At 35.8% G+C, this 13,695-nt stretch overlaps 1 protein-coding gene across 3 annotated transcripts; it reads left to right on the plus strand.

The window, feature by feature from the left end:
* The first annotated feature begins 15 nt into the window (after positions 1–15).
* On the plus strand, positions 16–12,602 carry MFSD8 (major facilitator superfamily domain containing 8). 3 transcript variants are annotated; one of them, XM_062574792.1, is made up of 12 exons: positions 16–170; positions 1,677–1,765; positions 2,628–2,671; positions 3,760–4,000; positions 4,308–4,421; positions 5,850–5,994; positions 6,646–6,704; positions 7,862–7,970; positions 9,150–9,284; positions 9,796–9,899; positions 9,995–10,254; positions 11,112–12,602. In XM_062574792.1, the coding sequence occupies exons 1-12, from the start codon at positions 88–90 to the stop codon at positions 11,316–11,318; spliced, it is 1,590 nt and encodes a 529-aa protein (XP_062430776.1). In that variant the 5' UTR covers positions 16–87; the 3' UTR covers positions 11,319–12,602. The 3 variants fall into 3 exon arrangements, with proteins under 3 accessions (XP_062430776.1, XP_062430777.1, XP_062430778.1); XM_062574793.1 differs by having other exon boundaries at positions 1,680–1,765; XM_062574794.1 differs by lacking the exons at positions 9,995–10,254; positions 11,112–12,602 and having other exon boundaries at positions 9,780–9,834.
* The last annotated feature ends 1,093 nt before the right edge of the window (positions 12,603–13,695 follow it).

The raw sequence follows: 13,695 nt of genomic DNA on the forward strand, positions 1-13,695 counted from the left end.
GGGCGGCCGTGGGCGCGGCCGCTGGCGGCGGGAGGGGCCGGAGGTGGGTCCCGACGCTGCGGTGCTTGGAAGCGGTCGGTGTTCGGTATGGCCGCTGCGCTGTCCGACCCGGGGGCGGCTGCCGAAGGGCAGGAGCCTTTGCTGAGTCCTGGAGGGGAGGAGGACAGCAGGTAGGGTCTGGCTGCGGCGCTGTCTGCCGTGCCCGCCCGCTCTAGGGCAGAGTCCGGGGGAGCCAGGAGGTTTCTCGGTGTTAGGGTGGGGAGTGATCTGCCCTTTCTGCCGGCGCCTGCGTTGGGCTCGCGGCTGGGTCGTCCTGGAGTGGGGACGCGGGGAGTGTCGCCGTGCGACACCCCACTGGGTCACGCGGGGAGCCACCCGTGGGCGAGTCTTCCTTCTGCCCCGTGCGTGAGTGCTTTACTCTGTAAGGACAGTCTAAGCTTTAGTAAAGCTGCCAGGCTCCGAGGCCGGCAAAGGGGAACCAGACCGAGCTGCTTACCCCAAGTGCTTCCATAATTTTGATTATTTGTGTAATCTCTCATGCTTGCTGTGTCTTTTCGGGGTTTCGAACCAGCAGAGTTTTTTCAGCCTGCTTTGGCCCTGGCTTGGGAATGTGGAAGGTGGTGGGTAGCAAGCTCCGCTGGGTGGATGAGGGCCGAGGTCGCTCTGGAGAAAACACTTGCCTGTGAAGTGCCCAAAGGATATAGTACATATCTCATAAAAATCAACTGGTGGTGTAATCTAGCTTTTTAATACAATGTTTTTTGTTGTTTTTTTTTCCCACGGGAATTAGTCACTTGCATTTTCTGTCTATCCAAAAAAAAAAAAAAAAAAAAAAAAAGAACCTTGGATATGTTTGGGTAGCTACTACTTCCCCCTTTTAAGTATTCTTGCTCTTGAAGTGTGCTGTGTGATTTAACCAAAATCCTTAAAGCAGTCAAACTTACAGATGCATGGTTTTGCCAGTGTACAAAGAGTTTGTCTCTGTCTTCTTTCAGTGTGTGGTGGACACGATGTACATTTATAAAGAACATTTAGGAATTTAGAGCTTAATCCAGCCAAGACACTTGAATAGTATAACATTTATGAAGAAACAAATGTACGAACTGCACCCTGGAATAGCTGTAACAGTATTAAAATGGTGTGTGTACATTTGTATGTGTATAGCCTTTATGAACTAGTTTTATAAACTATGTTCAGGCATATATAAACTAGATCTGCATATTTCAGAGATATTTTGTTTAACGAGAACAGTTCCAAACAAGAGACATGAAGAAACTTGAAATGCTCTTTCTCCTGAAAAGGTAGATAGCCTCTGAAAGCCTTTACATGAAATTTGTGGTGCTCCAAAGTGTCTGTGCAAAGGGACTGCAGGATGGAAGATCCCTCTAGATAAAGATTCCTTTGTGTAACCTACACTTTGAATACAATGGTACATGATGGCATTTGTATTAGTTCTTACTGATGTTTGGTAATTTGCTTCTAAAATAAAACTGCAGTAAGTATAAAAGTGCAGTTTTTCTGTTGATATGTTCCTTACTGCGTAAATGTCTAATCCTGAATGAGAATACACAGTTGTACTGAGACATCTGTGAAAAATATTTTCAGTATCCTGTGGGATAAGAACAACTAAGGAGAACCTTTATAATGATTTTTTTTTCTCTTGCCTTGTTCAAAAGCAGGGATGTTGTGGAAACACAAGAGCATTATAAGAGTAGATGGAGGTCCATCTGGATTATGCATCTTACTATGTTTCTCAGTAGTGTAGGTGAGTAAACGCGGATGGATTTCAGTATTATTTGCTTAGCTTATCTTGACGTGAAAATTACAGGATTTTCTGGATTTCACTTAATTCGTTTTCTTCAGTGTAGTTACTGTTTATACCCTTAAAAACGTACATTTTCTGATTTCTCAAAAGAGACATCTAACAAATCAAATAGAAAGTTAAATTTAATAATATGTGTTATGTAATACTCTGAGAATGACTGACATATTACTTAGATCTTTATTTTATGGCTTTGTAATAGTTAGGTGGATAATGTAGTGGTAGAGAAAGGTTATGACTCAGAACCAAGCAAAACAAAGATCACAGTTTTTCATTCTTTGGAAGTTCAGCTTTGGATGATAAGAGAAATTAATAATGCTTTGTTCTTAAGAGACACAATCTTTGTAGGAATGTATGATGTCTACTTCAAAATGTGTATTGGAGCTGTTTTTCTTGTGGGATTTTGCATCTCCACTACAGAGTAAATTACTGTTTCAGCCCTATATAACTGCTCCCTGAAGTGAGAATTCTGTTGATTTTTGACTTTTGTTGATTTTCTGTGGTCCTAGAAATAATTTCAAGAATCATAGGATTATAGAATGATTTTTTATTTGACGAATTAAAATGAAGTTTTATTTGATACATGCATACAAATATATTTATATATGAAGAAATTCTCTTTATTCTGGGGATCTTATGTATTTCCATTGTAAGGATTAGAAAAGGGGATAGAGGAAAAATCACATGCAGTTTGCTTGGCATATCAATATTCTTTTCATAAGAGTTTGTTTCAGTAAACTGAATTACTGATAAATGTGGCAAATAGGGTGGAGTAACTTCAGTTCTGTTTCTTCCTGCATCACAGGTTTCTCAATCGTAGTTATGTCCGTATGGCCGTATCTCCAAAAGGTTTGTAAATATTAATACACTTTTTATAAATAAAAACAGAAAACTCCTGCTCAGAATGTATGTAGTATGAAACTTGGTGTTTTATTTAGGAAGAACAGTAAGAGGAAGTGTGTGGTTATACTGGGACTTTTCTTTTGCCGTCCACCTTGACAGCTTTTAATATTTTGTGTAAAATCTGTCCGTTGGAGTACTGAATTGATAAAGGTACATCATAATCCTGAAATGTTTGTTTTTCCAATATTATTTCTTTGTCCTGATCAATGAATTAATAGAAATGTTTTTATATGAAGGTATCATTAAAACAGTGCACAGATATTGTTTGCATTTTGAAAAAAAAGGAAAAGGAAGGTGAAGATAATGCTATGCGAGTGTCAAAGATTCTTACCATTGTCCTCCTTGATATTCATAATGGAGAATTGCTTGTGTTCCCAGATAGTTGTTTTTATTTTTCCTTTGTTGCTTTCTTATTAGAAGTGGCATAAAAGATCTCTAAAACTTTAATATGTGCTAGGATTTTCCTACTCCAGGAATTATAGAAGGCATTTCCAGATGCAGATTGAGAGGAACATATCCTAGATAGGGTACTAGGAATATTGTTAAAATTGAGACTGAATTCTTGGAGAAAAAAAGGAAGTACATTGTCAGCCTTGTATTTCAGGCCAGGTTTAGGCAAACACATGACTTAGTGATTCCTTGTTCCTGGCCTGTAAGCTGTATTACAATACTGCTGCTATTATGCCTATAAGTCCATGACTTTAGCAGTGTTGTATTAGAAATAATTGAAGTTGCTGCAAATGAACCATTTCCAGACTCAGAAGCAAAGTAGTTTTATCAGTTTGGTGCACTGCCTGAGGCAATTGCCAAGGTTTATTGGCTCACATTAGGGGGAGCAACTGCTTCTGAGACCTGTCCAGGCATGCTAACTTGCCTAGAGGTAGCTTAAGGTTGACACTGTGTTGCATGGTGCCACATATCCTCAAAAACACAGTTCAGAGCTGTAAGCATTTCAGGTACAGATTCTAAAATTATTTTATTGATATTATAAAAAACTATAATATAGTATTCACAAAATTAATTTGTTTCTGCAGATTGATCCAACAGCAGATGCAAGTTTCTTGGGCTGGATTATAGCTTCATATAGCATCGGCCAAATGGTTGCTTCTCCCCTCTTTGGTGTATGGTCCAATTACAGGCCAAGGAGAGAACCTCTTGTTGTTTCAACAGTTATTTCAGTAGCTGCTAATTGTCTTTATGCCTATGTCCATGTACCTCATTCACACAACAAATACTACATGCTGATTGCACGTGCCCTTGTGGGATTTGGAGCAGGTAACCACAGAAGAATTTGCATTTCTGAAAATCATTAAACTGTGTCTTATGTAAGATCACTAAGATAATGGTACATCTGGTACTAAAATATCTTGTGCTTGATAATTTAGGAATTAACATAACAAAGAGTTAGCAAATGCTAGTTTATAATCTCATGTAATTATGCAGTTGTGTATAAATATTAGAGGGAGTGCTGGGTTATATTTTCTTGGGAAATAAGGAAAAACAATAACTGAAATGTAAGTGGAAAATTTAAGAAATATAACTTTGTGTCTGCATGAACACTTCTTTGTTTTTGTTTTTCAAGGAAATGTAGCTGTGGTTCGATCGTATATTGCAGGTGCCACTTCTCTTACAGAAAGAACGAGTGCTATGGCCAATACCAGTGCTTGCCAAGCAGTTGGCTTCATATTAGGACCAGGTAGAGCATATCTTATTTCCTCACTTCTCCAAAATGGATTTTTATCTAACCCTCTTTAGCAGGAAGTTAGACATTGGAACTAGGTATTATCAGCAGCAGTATGGGGACGGGATGTTAAAGCATAGTTCGTCAGTGATATTAAAATTAATAAATGGGATACGTACATGTATCTGTGTATGTCAATATAAACAAAATATTCCAAAGAAACTCTCATTGTAATCCCGAACTAGTTGGTTTGGATTACTGTTTTCGTTGTTACATGAGACGACTGCAGAGAAACAAGTTTCCAAGATGCTCTATTGTACTATTGCCCACTAAACGATCTGTGACCAATTGCACTTTATTTGTGGAGAAGAGAATTTGACATTACTGCGTTCAGGCAAACATTACCACCCTTCAGAAATGACTTTAAATTTCACCTTGCTCATTTGTTGTAGAAAATCCAGCAGATCTTTCTGACCTTGCAGTTTTATCACAAAATCTTCATAGAAAACTCTAAGACACTAACAGGTATTACAGAGAGCTAAAAAAAAGGAAGAGCTCAGGGGGTGTTTGTTGGGTGAGGGGTGACTGTGACTTGTGAGACGTCCTTTGCCTGTCATGGGGAATATGATTAAGATGTTGCTTGCGTTAGACCAACAATGTTTTCCTAAGCAGCCTCTGCTGGATCGCTGTCTCCTGTAGCTAGAGATAAAGATTACACGCCTAGCAGCACTTCAGTATTCTGTGTGTAGCGATACAATAAGGAGATTGTTTAGAGCTGAAAGCTTTTTCTCTAATTGATTAGAGAAATCAAGATTGATTAGAGCTGAGAATTCGCTCAGCTCTGAAGAAGCATGAAAGGATCTATACCAACAAGCTATCTACGTTCTTTGGTGATTTCCATAGCATAGCTAAATCCTTTCCTGATTTATTAGAGACTTTCAGTCTGTTTCGTAACAATAGCAAGCAAATGACTGGTCTTACATTCTCTTACTCAGCGCCAATTTAAACATTATGTTTTTAAAAATTACTTCTTTTCTCTCTAGCTTGCCCTTAGCAGGAGGGATACTCCAGTCCCAGGACCAAGGTTTTCCATATAGAAGAAAGAGTAAAAAGAGTAAATCAGCTGTCTGCACATGGCTGAGAAAATTAACCATCGGTACACTCAGAATTCAGTTCTCCATGTATCATGCTGTTATGTATACGATATATTTATATATAATCAAGTAGTTTTCTGGCTAGTTGAAATCCCATTGAGAGCCGTCACTTATTTAGAATAGGTTTCTCAAAATAAAAAAGGTTTGACAAATGTAATATTTAAATTCATACTTAACAATTAGAACAACTTTACTCATCTAGATTTATATATTTTATCTATTCTATTTGTGTTCTAGTATTTTCTTAATGATTCTTAAGATTTTCTTAATATGCTTAATATGTTCTAAGTTTTTCAGACTTGTTTTACACTTATTGGAGAAGAAGGACTAACGTGGAAATTAGTTCATCTTCAGCTAAACATGTATACAACACCGGTTCTATTCGGAGCTCTCTTAGGAGTTATTAATATTATTCTCATCTTTGCTATATTCAGGTAACCAAGTCAAAAAAGACAAGTATTTTACTTGGTTTTAGTGGATGGCTTGTAGTAATTATAAAGGTATTCAGAAGCAGGAGTAATAAGCCTGAAATCAGAAGCGCTAAGACTATAAATCTTTATTTTTCTGACTTACTTTTCAGAGTTCCTGTCTTCTGTAATGCAGTTTTTTTTATCATGCTAGTAAACTAATCGTAGTGATATTATAGCTAGACTATGAAAAAACAATGAAAGCAAAAAGACCTATTAGATCATAAGCTTAGTCTTGATACATTTTTCATGTTGATGGCTTCTGCCCATGAATTTTCTCTGAAGAGAAATAAGGTTAGCTTGCCTGCAGTGTTCTCAGAGTTTGTATCTTTCTTTTAAGAATCTGAGCTCTTGAGAGGGTTTTCTTACCTATTGGATTATCCCATTGGTTGCAGTGAGGGGAGGGAGGAGACTACACACAGATATGTAATATTCTCCCACCAGAATATTTCCTTTCTAGAGTATGCTGTCAAATCTGGAATATACAGATTATTTTTAAAGGAGCTGGGAGCAATTAGAATATAAGATGGTGGCATGGAGAAATATTTTAATAGAAACTTTATCCAATAATAGATCAAATAAATATGTCTATTAATGAAAACACTTACAAATTTCTAGAGAGCATCGAGTGGATGACATGGGACGGCAATGTAGAAGTATCAATTTTGAAGGAGAAGGTATCTATGTTTCCTTGAAGACTTATTCTGTGATGCTAATTTCAGCATATTTTCTTATTACATGCAAGCATTTAAAAGTGTTATGAAGTCTTTTGGAATCGGAGCTCAAACTGGAAAATAGGCTGTATCTCTTTCTAGGTAACTGGTCCAGAAATCGTTTCATGTCCGTGTTGGTCAATGTTATTGCTATCTTGTGGCAAAAGCATACAAAAAATTGTACAGATTCTTCCAAACTTTCACCCTGTAACAGTCTCTTCCAAGACACAGGATTAGGTGAATGTGGCCATAAAGAAAACTTTTCCTTACTTCTACTCTGCAGTCATATTTCTCTTTTGTTCTGTAGCATTATTACATGTGAGCTTCTACTTGTAGGATCTTATTAAGAGGGAGTTGAGATGTCTAAATAAGTTCAGTTGCTGAGAAACTAAAGTATGGTAGTTGCCACATACAGCACAATAGATTGTCTTCTTTGTACCATATTGGGCACAGATCAAATTTCTTCAAATGTTGTGCATTTCTCAAATGTATGAAACAGAATCTTAAACCTCTCTTAAAACCTATAGAAGTCTCCAGTTTCAGTGCTGGGTGTTTTTTTTCTGTTTAAAAAGAGCAGCATAAATAATTTTAAAGTATCTTTAACAAAAGCTTTGAAATTGGTTGTGTAAAGGAATAATATTTTTAAATATATTTTCTTTAATTAGTACGCAAGTTTTGTATGACAGATGCATCAAAAATCATGAAATTTAGAGGATTTATTCAATGAATAGCTTATACAAGTAGGTAAATGCCAACTAACCATGATTTCCTAAGAAATATGATAGTTTGGCTTGACTGGCAGTGGCCACAGTATCTGAATGATGGAGAACAGGTTTGCTCTCTGCTACCACTTCCTGCCAACATCCAAATAATTTTCCTTCATAGTTAAGGCCAGTAGAAACTGGAAGTGCAGAGGAATTGGAGTGTCAACAATTCCTTTTTAATTAAAAAAGTTCTATTTAGACTGTCAAAATATAACTGCCGCTTAGATTGTGAAAATATAACTAAGCAAGCACCAAACTCTGTGCTACACAAAGTAAAGAAATCATTACTGTTTGTAACTTGTGGTGTTGTAAGATAGCTTAATTTGTAGATTAGATGATTCTTTTGCTTTGTTGCAGAAAGTGGTGTTTTGGATCAGGATGCAGAAGGAAACATTGACCATGTTGCTGTTGTAGCAGTCAATTTTCTTTTTTTTATCATCTTGTTTGTTTTTGCTGTCTTTGAAACGTAAGTTTCTCTCTTTTTTTTTGTTTTTTCTCAAAGTGCTTTCAGGTTTAGCTAAACTCTGCATGTGTAAAAGCTTTTCTCTTGCACTTATACTCTTCATAAATGGAAGTGTTTGTAAGTCTAAAACTGTATGAAGTTACATTGATGTATACTGATACAGAATGAGGAATTAATGTTCAATAATAGCTAAAAAATATTCAATAATAACTGAAATATATATAACATGCAGTTTGTGGTATATGGAACATTAATGTGCATGTTTTAAAGCTTTTAAATGGATGCCAAACTATATTGTGAACTTTTTAACAGTTAAAAAAAAAAAAAAAAAAAAAAACCACTCATGTTTCATGTTCGTTTGAGGTAACTTATTTTGGGCTATTTAGTATCTTCAGAGAAAATTGTGTCATCAGTTGAGTACCCTTTTCTTTACTACCTATTATAATACATCATAATTTCTTAGTGTAATTCTGACTAGCTACAAAACTCCAATGGAGCTCTTATTTTAGTAATGATTAAAATAATTGTTTGATACAATTAATGCGCTGTATTCTTAAATATACTATTTTACATGATTGATTATCTTTTAATATGAAGAGGTAAGTTATCCATCTTAAAATTCTATACATTTAAGAAAATATGTAAAACATAATACTGTTACGTCAGACTGAAGTTCATTTTTAGAATTTATAAAACACTTTGAAGATACAAAATCTATTTTCTAAGATTTTGAGCTCCAATCCAGCTAAAATTTCTTATAACAGCACTTCTTCATCATCTTTGCGTTATCTTTAGAAAATTCCGTTCCTAGTAACTGCTGGTAAGTTGCTAAAGCTTCAACAGTATTATATGTGTGTTATTTTTATACTCACAGGGCCTGATTTTTTTTCCTTTCTCTTTGCTCTTACTGCATCATTTTTTTCATAAACTATCTGAAATATATTAACCGTGTTCCAGAGTATGGCTGTCATAGTGCAGTTGTGAAGTTAGTCTAGTGGACTTGTTTTTAATAAATCACATGTGACAGAGTTAGTTTAAAACTAGTCTGTGTTGTCTTACTATTCCCTTAGGAGAGAAGGCTCATATGCCAATGTGTTTGATGTTTGGGACAGTAAATGTGTGGAAGCTGCTGTACAGAGGTAGCTTTTTTTTAATGAATGTCATTCTGTTTTGTCAATTTAGTATAGCTACTCCATTGACAATGGATATGTATTCCTGGACCAGGAAAGAAGCTGTTCTATATAATGGAATAATCCTTGGTGTGGTTGGTGTTGAATCGGTTATTGTTTTCATGGTCGTTAAAACACTTTCTAAAATGTAAGTTCTGGGAGTTTTTCAGAATTTTGTTACTTATTTTAGCTAAGTCAAAAACATTTATAACAAGGCTAAATCTGCATTATCTAAGTCTTCTACCAGTCAAGGAGTTTGAGTATACTATGACAACAAAGTACTTCTGATTTTGATACAGCTGTGATGCTGTAGTTGTTCTTTATCCTTGTAGCATAACCCTCTCCTTCATCTGTGTTTTACCCAAGAAAAACAAATTTAAGTTAGTGTGATTTTGCTGCTTTTACTATGTTGACACTAGAAGCTATTTTTGTTGCAGGTGTTTTATCAGGCATCTTTTCCACAAACTAATAGGTTACAGTGTAGATAGCATCTTCACAAATTTTACTTGTCATAGTTCAACAGTTCTATTTGAGTTTTAGTTTAATGATATGAATATAATATGAAGTATTTTGTTTATGCATAACATTTTTAGATGCTAAAAATCTACATGATCACGGATATAAATGATATATTTAATTACAGTTTCACTGTTTGATAGGACTGGTGAGCGTGCTATACTCCATGGAGGTTTACTGATTGTCTTGATTGGATTCTTTATTTTACTGCCGTGGGGGAAAAAACTACCAAATATCCAATGGCAAGGTATAATACAACTCATACTAAATTGTAGTCTTAATGTTATGAAAGTTGTTGTTGTTGTTGTATTTTTTAATGGTGTGTGTTACTTGCTTTTACAGAAATAAAGAATAATTCCATTCCCAGGACAACTTTCAGTGAAATGTTAATGCCTTTCTGGAGTATGCAAGCAATGCAGCTTCCTTCCAATCACACAGCAGAACCCACAGGCTGCCCTGTCTCGCAGTCCTGGTGCCTGAATACACCCATGATCTATCTGGCCCAGTATATCAGCTCTGACATACTAATAGGATTGGGCTATCCAGTTTGTAATGTCATGTCCTATACTTTATACTCAAAAATTCTAGGCCCAAAGCCTCAGGTAAGTGTGAAACCTAAATGGTTTTTCATTTACTCTCCAAGACCTGCAGCCTCTTTATTAGGGTGAGGGATTTCACTAAAATAGCTTTTGTGATTAGCAAAACAATAGTATACTTTGCGTACTAGCAGAAACTTTCATGAATTCTAACCTGCTTTAAAGCCAAGGGCAAGTCCCTAGATAAATTAGGAAAAAAAGGACCATATTACTATTTATGGCAAATCATATCATATATATCAGATAGTATGAAAATTTCAGAACAGCTAAAGCCCAAAGCCTGTGAATTTTTATAAGAGTTTTGACAGGCATTTTTGTAACAACTGATTATATATTAGGAATATCAGGACAGAAAAATGCTGTTCTTAATAGCTATACTATATAAAGAATACAAATGGAGGCAAGTGTCTATGTAAGCTAATTGAAATTAAATTTAGGTAGGAGGTGGGAAGCTTTTATTTCTGTTATGATACCTTCAATTGACATTTTACAGTGGTGTAACACTGTGCAAATAATACTGCTTGGCAGAAAAATTTGACTCCTTTTCTTCCACTTACCGTTTTTCCCATCTGTTACATTTTGCGGTAAAAGACAAAATACTTTTTACTAGAAAGCTGTAGAGTATATAGCACAGTGGAGCCTGAATCTGAGAGTAGCGTGTTTTGTATGATACAATTCAAACTAACGTTTAAAGAAGCCAAGCAGTACTCTTCAAAACTAACTACTCTGTATCTTAACAGGAGTTAAAAAAAGTATGAAATTGCTTCAACACTTCTAAATTTTCTAATTAGGATGACTGGTAGGAATTATTGGCTAACCAAATTATTCCTGTATCTCTAATATGAGCTTTTGATCTTCTGTAGGGTGTCTATATGGGATGGTTAACAGCCTCTGGAAGTGGAGCACGCATACTTGGGCCTGTGTTTGTGAGCCAGATATACACTCATCTGGGACCACGTTGGGCATTTAGCTTAATCTGTGGTATAGTTGTACTCTCTCTCTTAGTCTTGGAGATAGTATACAAAAGACTTATTGCATTTTCTGTCAGGTATGGAAGAATGCAAGAATAGCACCGATGAATGTGTTTTTAATTAAAAAAAAAAAAAAAAAAAAGGCAACCCCCTCCTGAAAAAATACCTAACTTATTATTACTTTTTAATGAGGAGTGCCTAAACGCTGACCTTGTTAGCTGTATGCTAAGAATTATAGTCATACTTACATGTTGACAGAATATGTAGCTTGGTCATATCCTAGTATGCCCTGTTACATCTATGTCAATACAGCTTTTGCATTCTGCTTTTCTAGCAGGAGAGGAAGGAGTATGAACAAGTTGAATCAATACAGTAGCACATTTGAAGGGTGTACAGTCTGAATGACACATTTTTGTGTACTGAATGCAGCTGTGAAGGTCACAAGTACAGTACATCCTTTTCAGAAACAAGGGAAAAATGTTATCTTGATTCTGTGAATCTGGAGTATTAATTCTTGTAACTACAAGATTAGTTGAGCTGCATGCACTTTGTATGGAAACACGGCTGCTTAAGTAAGTGAACATTTGGATGTTCAGTTTGCTAACTTGTAAACACTGGTTCATATAAAACATCCATCTTTGGAAACTGTTAAACATCAATATACCTTCTCCAGAATTTCAAATGAAATGAGACAGTGAGAATTTTAGAGGAAGTAGGTGCCCACTACTCAGGTAGTTTTTGTAGGATTTAGGTACTTAAGTTTGTTAAAAGCCTTTGAAAAAATAACAGCTGCAGCAGTTACTTGAACTACAGTAAACAGAACATGCAGTTTTTTTCTTTTACTGTGTTGCTGAATGTCCTTTTATAACAAAAAGTATCACATGCACAGAGCTGAATTATGCACAGCCTTTCTTAACCTTTCTACAAGAAGGAAATACTATACATGATAGTTTACACTTTCGGTGTCACTTGTGGGAGTGAATACACTACGCTATCTGAACAAACAGTGCTAATGTTAATTAAGTAAAAAGAAGGAAACCTGTGGCTCCTCAGGTGTTGGCTATGATCTGTAGACTTAATTTTTTGATAATATCATGCAAGAAATGGGAATTCACAATATTTTGGGGGGGATTCACAGAATCATTTGTTTTAAAAAATATTTTTTTCTGATAAGGGGGCCTAAGCTCATCTGTGAGGGTTTATCTGTTTTAGTATGACTGGGAGTGGCAGGGAAGCCTTTCTGAAAGAACTTCAGTATATGAACTGTAGCTGCTGTTTAATGTGTTTAATAGCTGTTACTTATTGAATTTACTAAATATAACTATGTATTCAAATGTTGAAACACTAAATACTACTGAATAAAAAAAAAACATTTTTTTTTAATTCTGACTGAATTATGTGCTTTCCAGATGCATAATGAAAAACTTATAATAAGAAAGGGCTGCTTTTATTTTCTTGCAAGAAATGGTTTTAAGCATTTCTTTTGTATGCTAGTTAGTAATAAACAGTACCAGGAATACCACACTTTTGGTGATGAAAACAAACTGGGAAAGGAAGGGTTTAGAGCTACAGCATATAAAAATTACTTTGGGCATTACAAACTTGAATAAACTAGCTACAGTTTTTAAAAAAGGCAAACAGGTTACGATTTAATTTCCTACAGCTGTTAGGACAAGTACATATATATGCTCTAGGGTTTCTATTGTTGATTACTGATACCTTGTTAAAATTGGCTACTTTAAAAGTCACATGGTTTAGGAAGAAACTACACTGTTTCTTTAAGAAAACTGCATTTGTGTGCATATATAGATAGTTGCATATATGTAACCAAGTATTTAAGAAAACCTGAAAGCTGTGCAGGCTAGTTGGTTTATCAAAGACTTTAAGAGCATGGTAAAATGAGTTATCATTACATCAGATAGTGTTAATATCTTATGTAAGGTAATCATTCTCTCAGTTGAAAAGTATAAAGAAAAAGATTCTAAAAAATTGCTTAAGAAGCCTTTTTTTGTGTTAGCAATGATTCTGTGAGTTCCGAAGTCTATAGAAGTTTCTATCTTCTGCTGATGGAGATTTTCAGACAACTCAAAATTAGATATCAAGTACTGTGAATGCTAGAGTTAGCAAGAGTGCCAGAGGTATGTTATAAGACTACTCATTACCTGTTCTCCTCCGTTCCCCTCCCCTTTTCTGCAGTTCTTTAATTCCAGATTCTTTATTTGTGCTATTCTATACCCCTTGATTTGGAAACAACAAAATAATCAAATCTTTATCACTTAGAATCAGTGAATAAAAGGACTGCTTTGGCAGGGGGGGGGGGGGGAGGGGGGGAAGCTCATTCAACTCTGTGAGTGAACCCAAGCCTGCAGGCTAGCAATACTTGCATTGGAACATCTCTTTCCTCAGGCTTTTGCAGCTCCCTGTTTATAATAGGGCCTAGACCTGATGGGCAAGTGCTGTCAGCTCCTCCCATGCT

The sequence above is a fragment of the Rhea pennata genome, chromosome 4 (assembly GCF_028389875.1).
Source record: "Rhea pennata isolate bPtePen1 chromosome 4, bPtePen1.pri, whole genome shotgun sequence".
NCBI lineage: Eukaryota > Metazoa > Chordata > Aves > Rheiformes > Rheidae > Rhea > Rhea pennata.

What these genes read in the sequence shown, in the direction of transcription:
- MFSD8 (XM_062574792.1), top strand. Translation starts at nt 88, where the DNA reads ATGGCCGCTGCGCTGTCCGACCCGGGGGCGGCTGCCGAAGGGCAGGAG. An exon ending in GTTTTTGCTGTCTTTGAAAC is followed by an intron (nt 7,971 to 9,149) that starts GTAAGTTTCTCT and finishes TTGTCAATTTAG; the next exon opens with TATAGCTACTCCATTGACAA. An exon ending in ACCAAATATCCAATGGCAAG is followed by an intron (nt 9,900 to 9,994) that starts GTATAATACAAC and finishes TTGCTTTTACAG; the next exon opens with AAATAAAGAATAATTCCATT.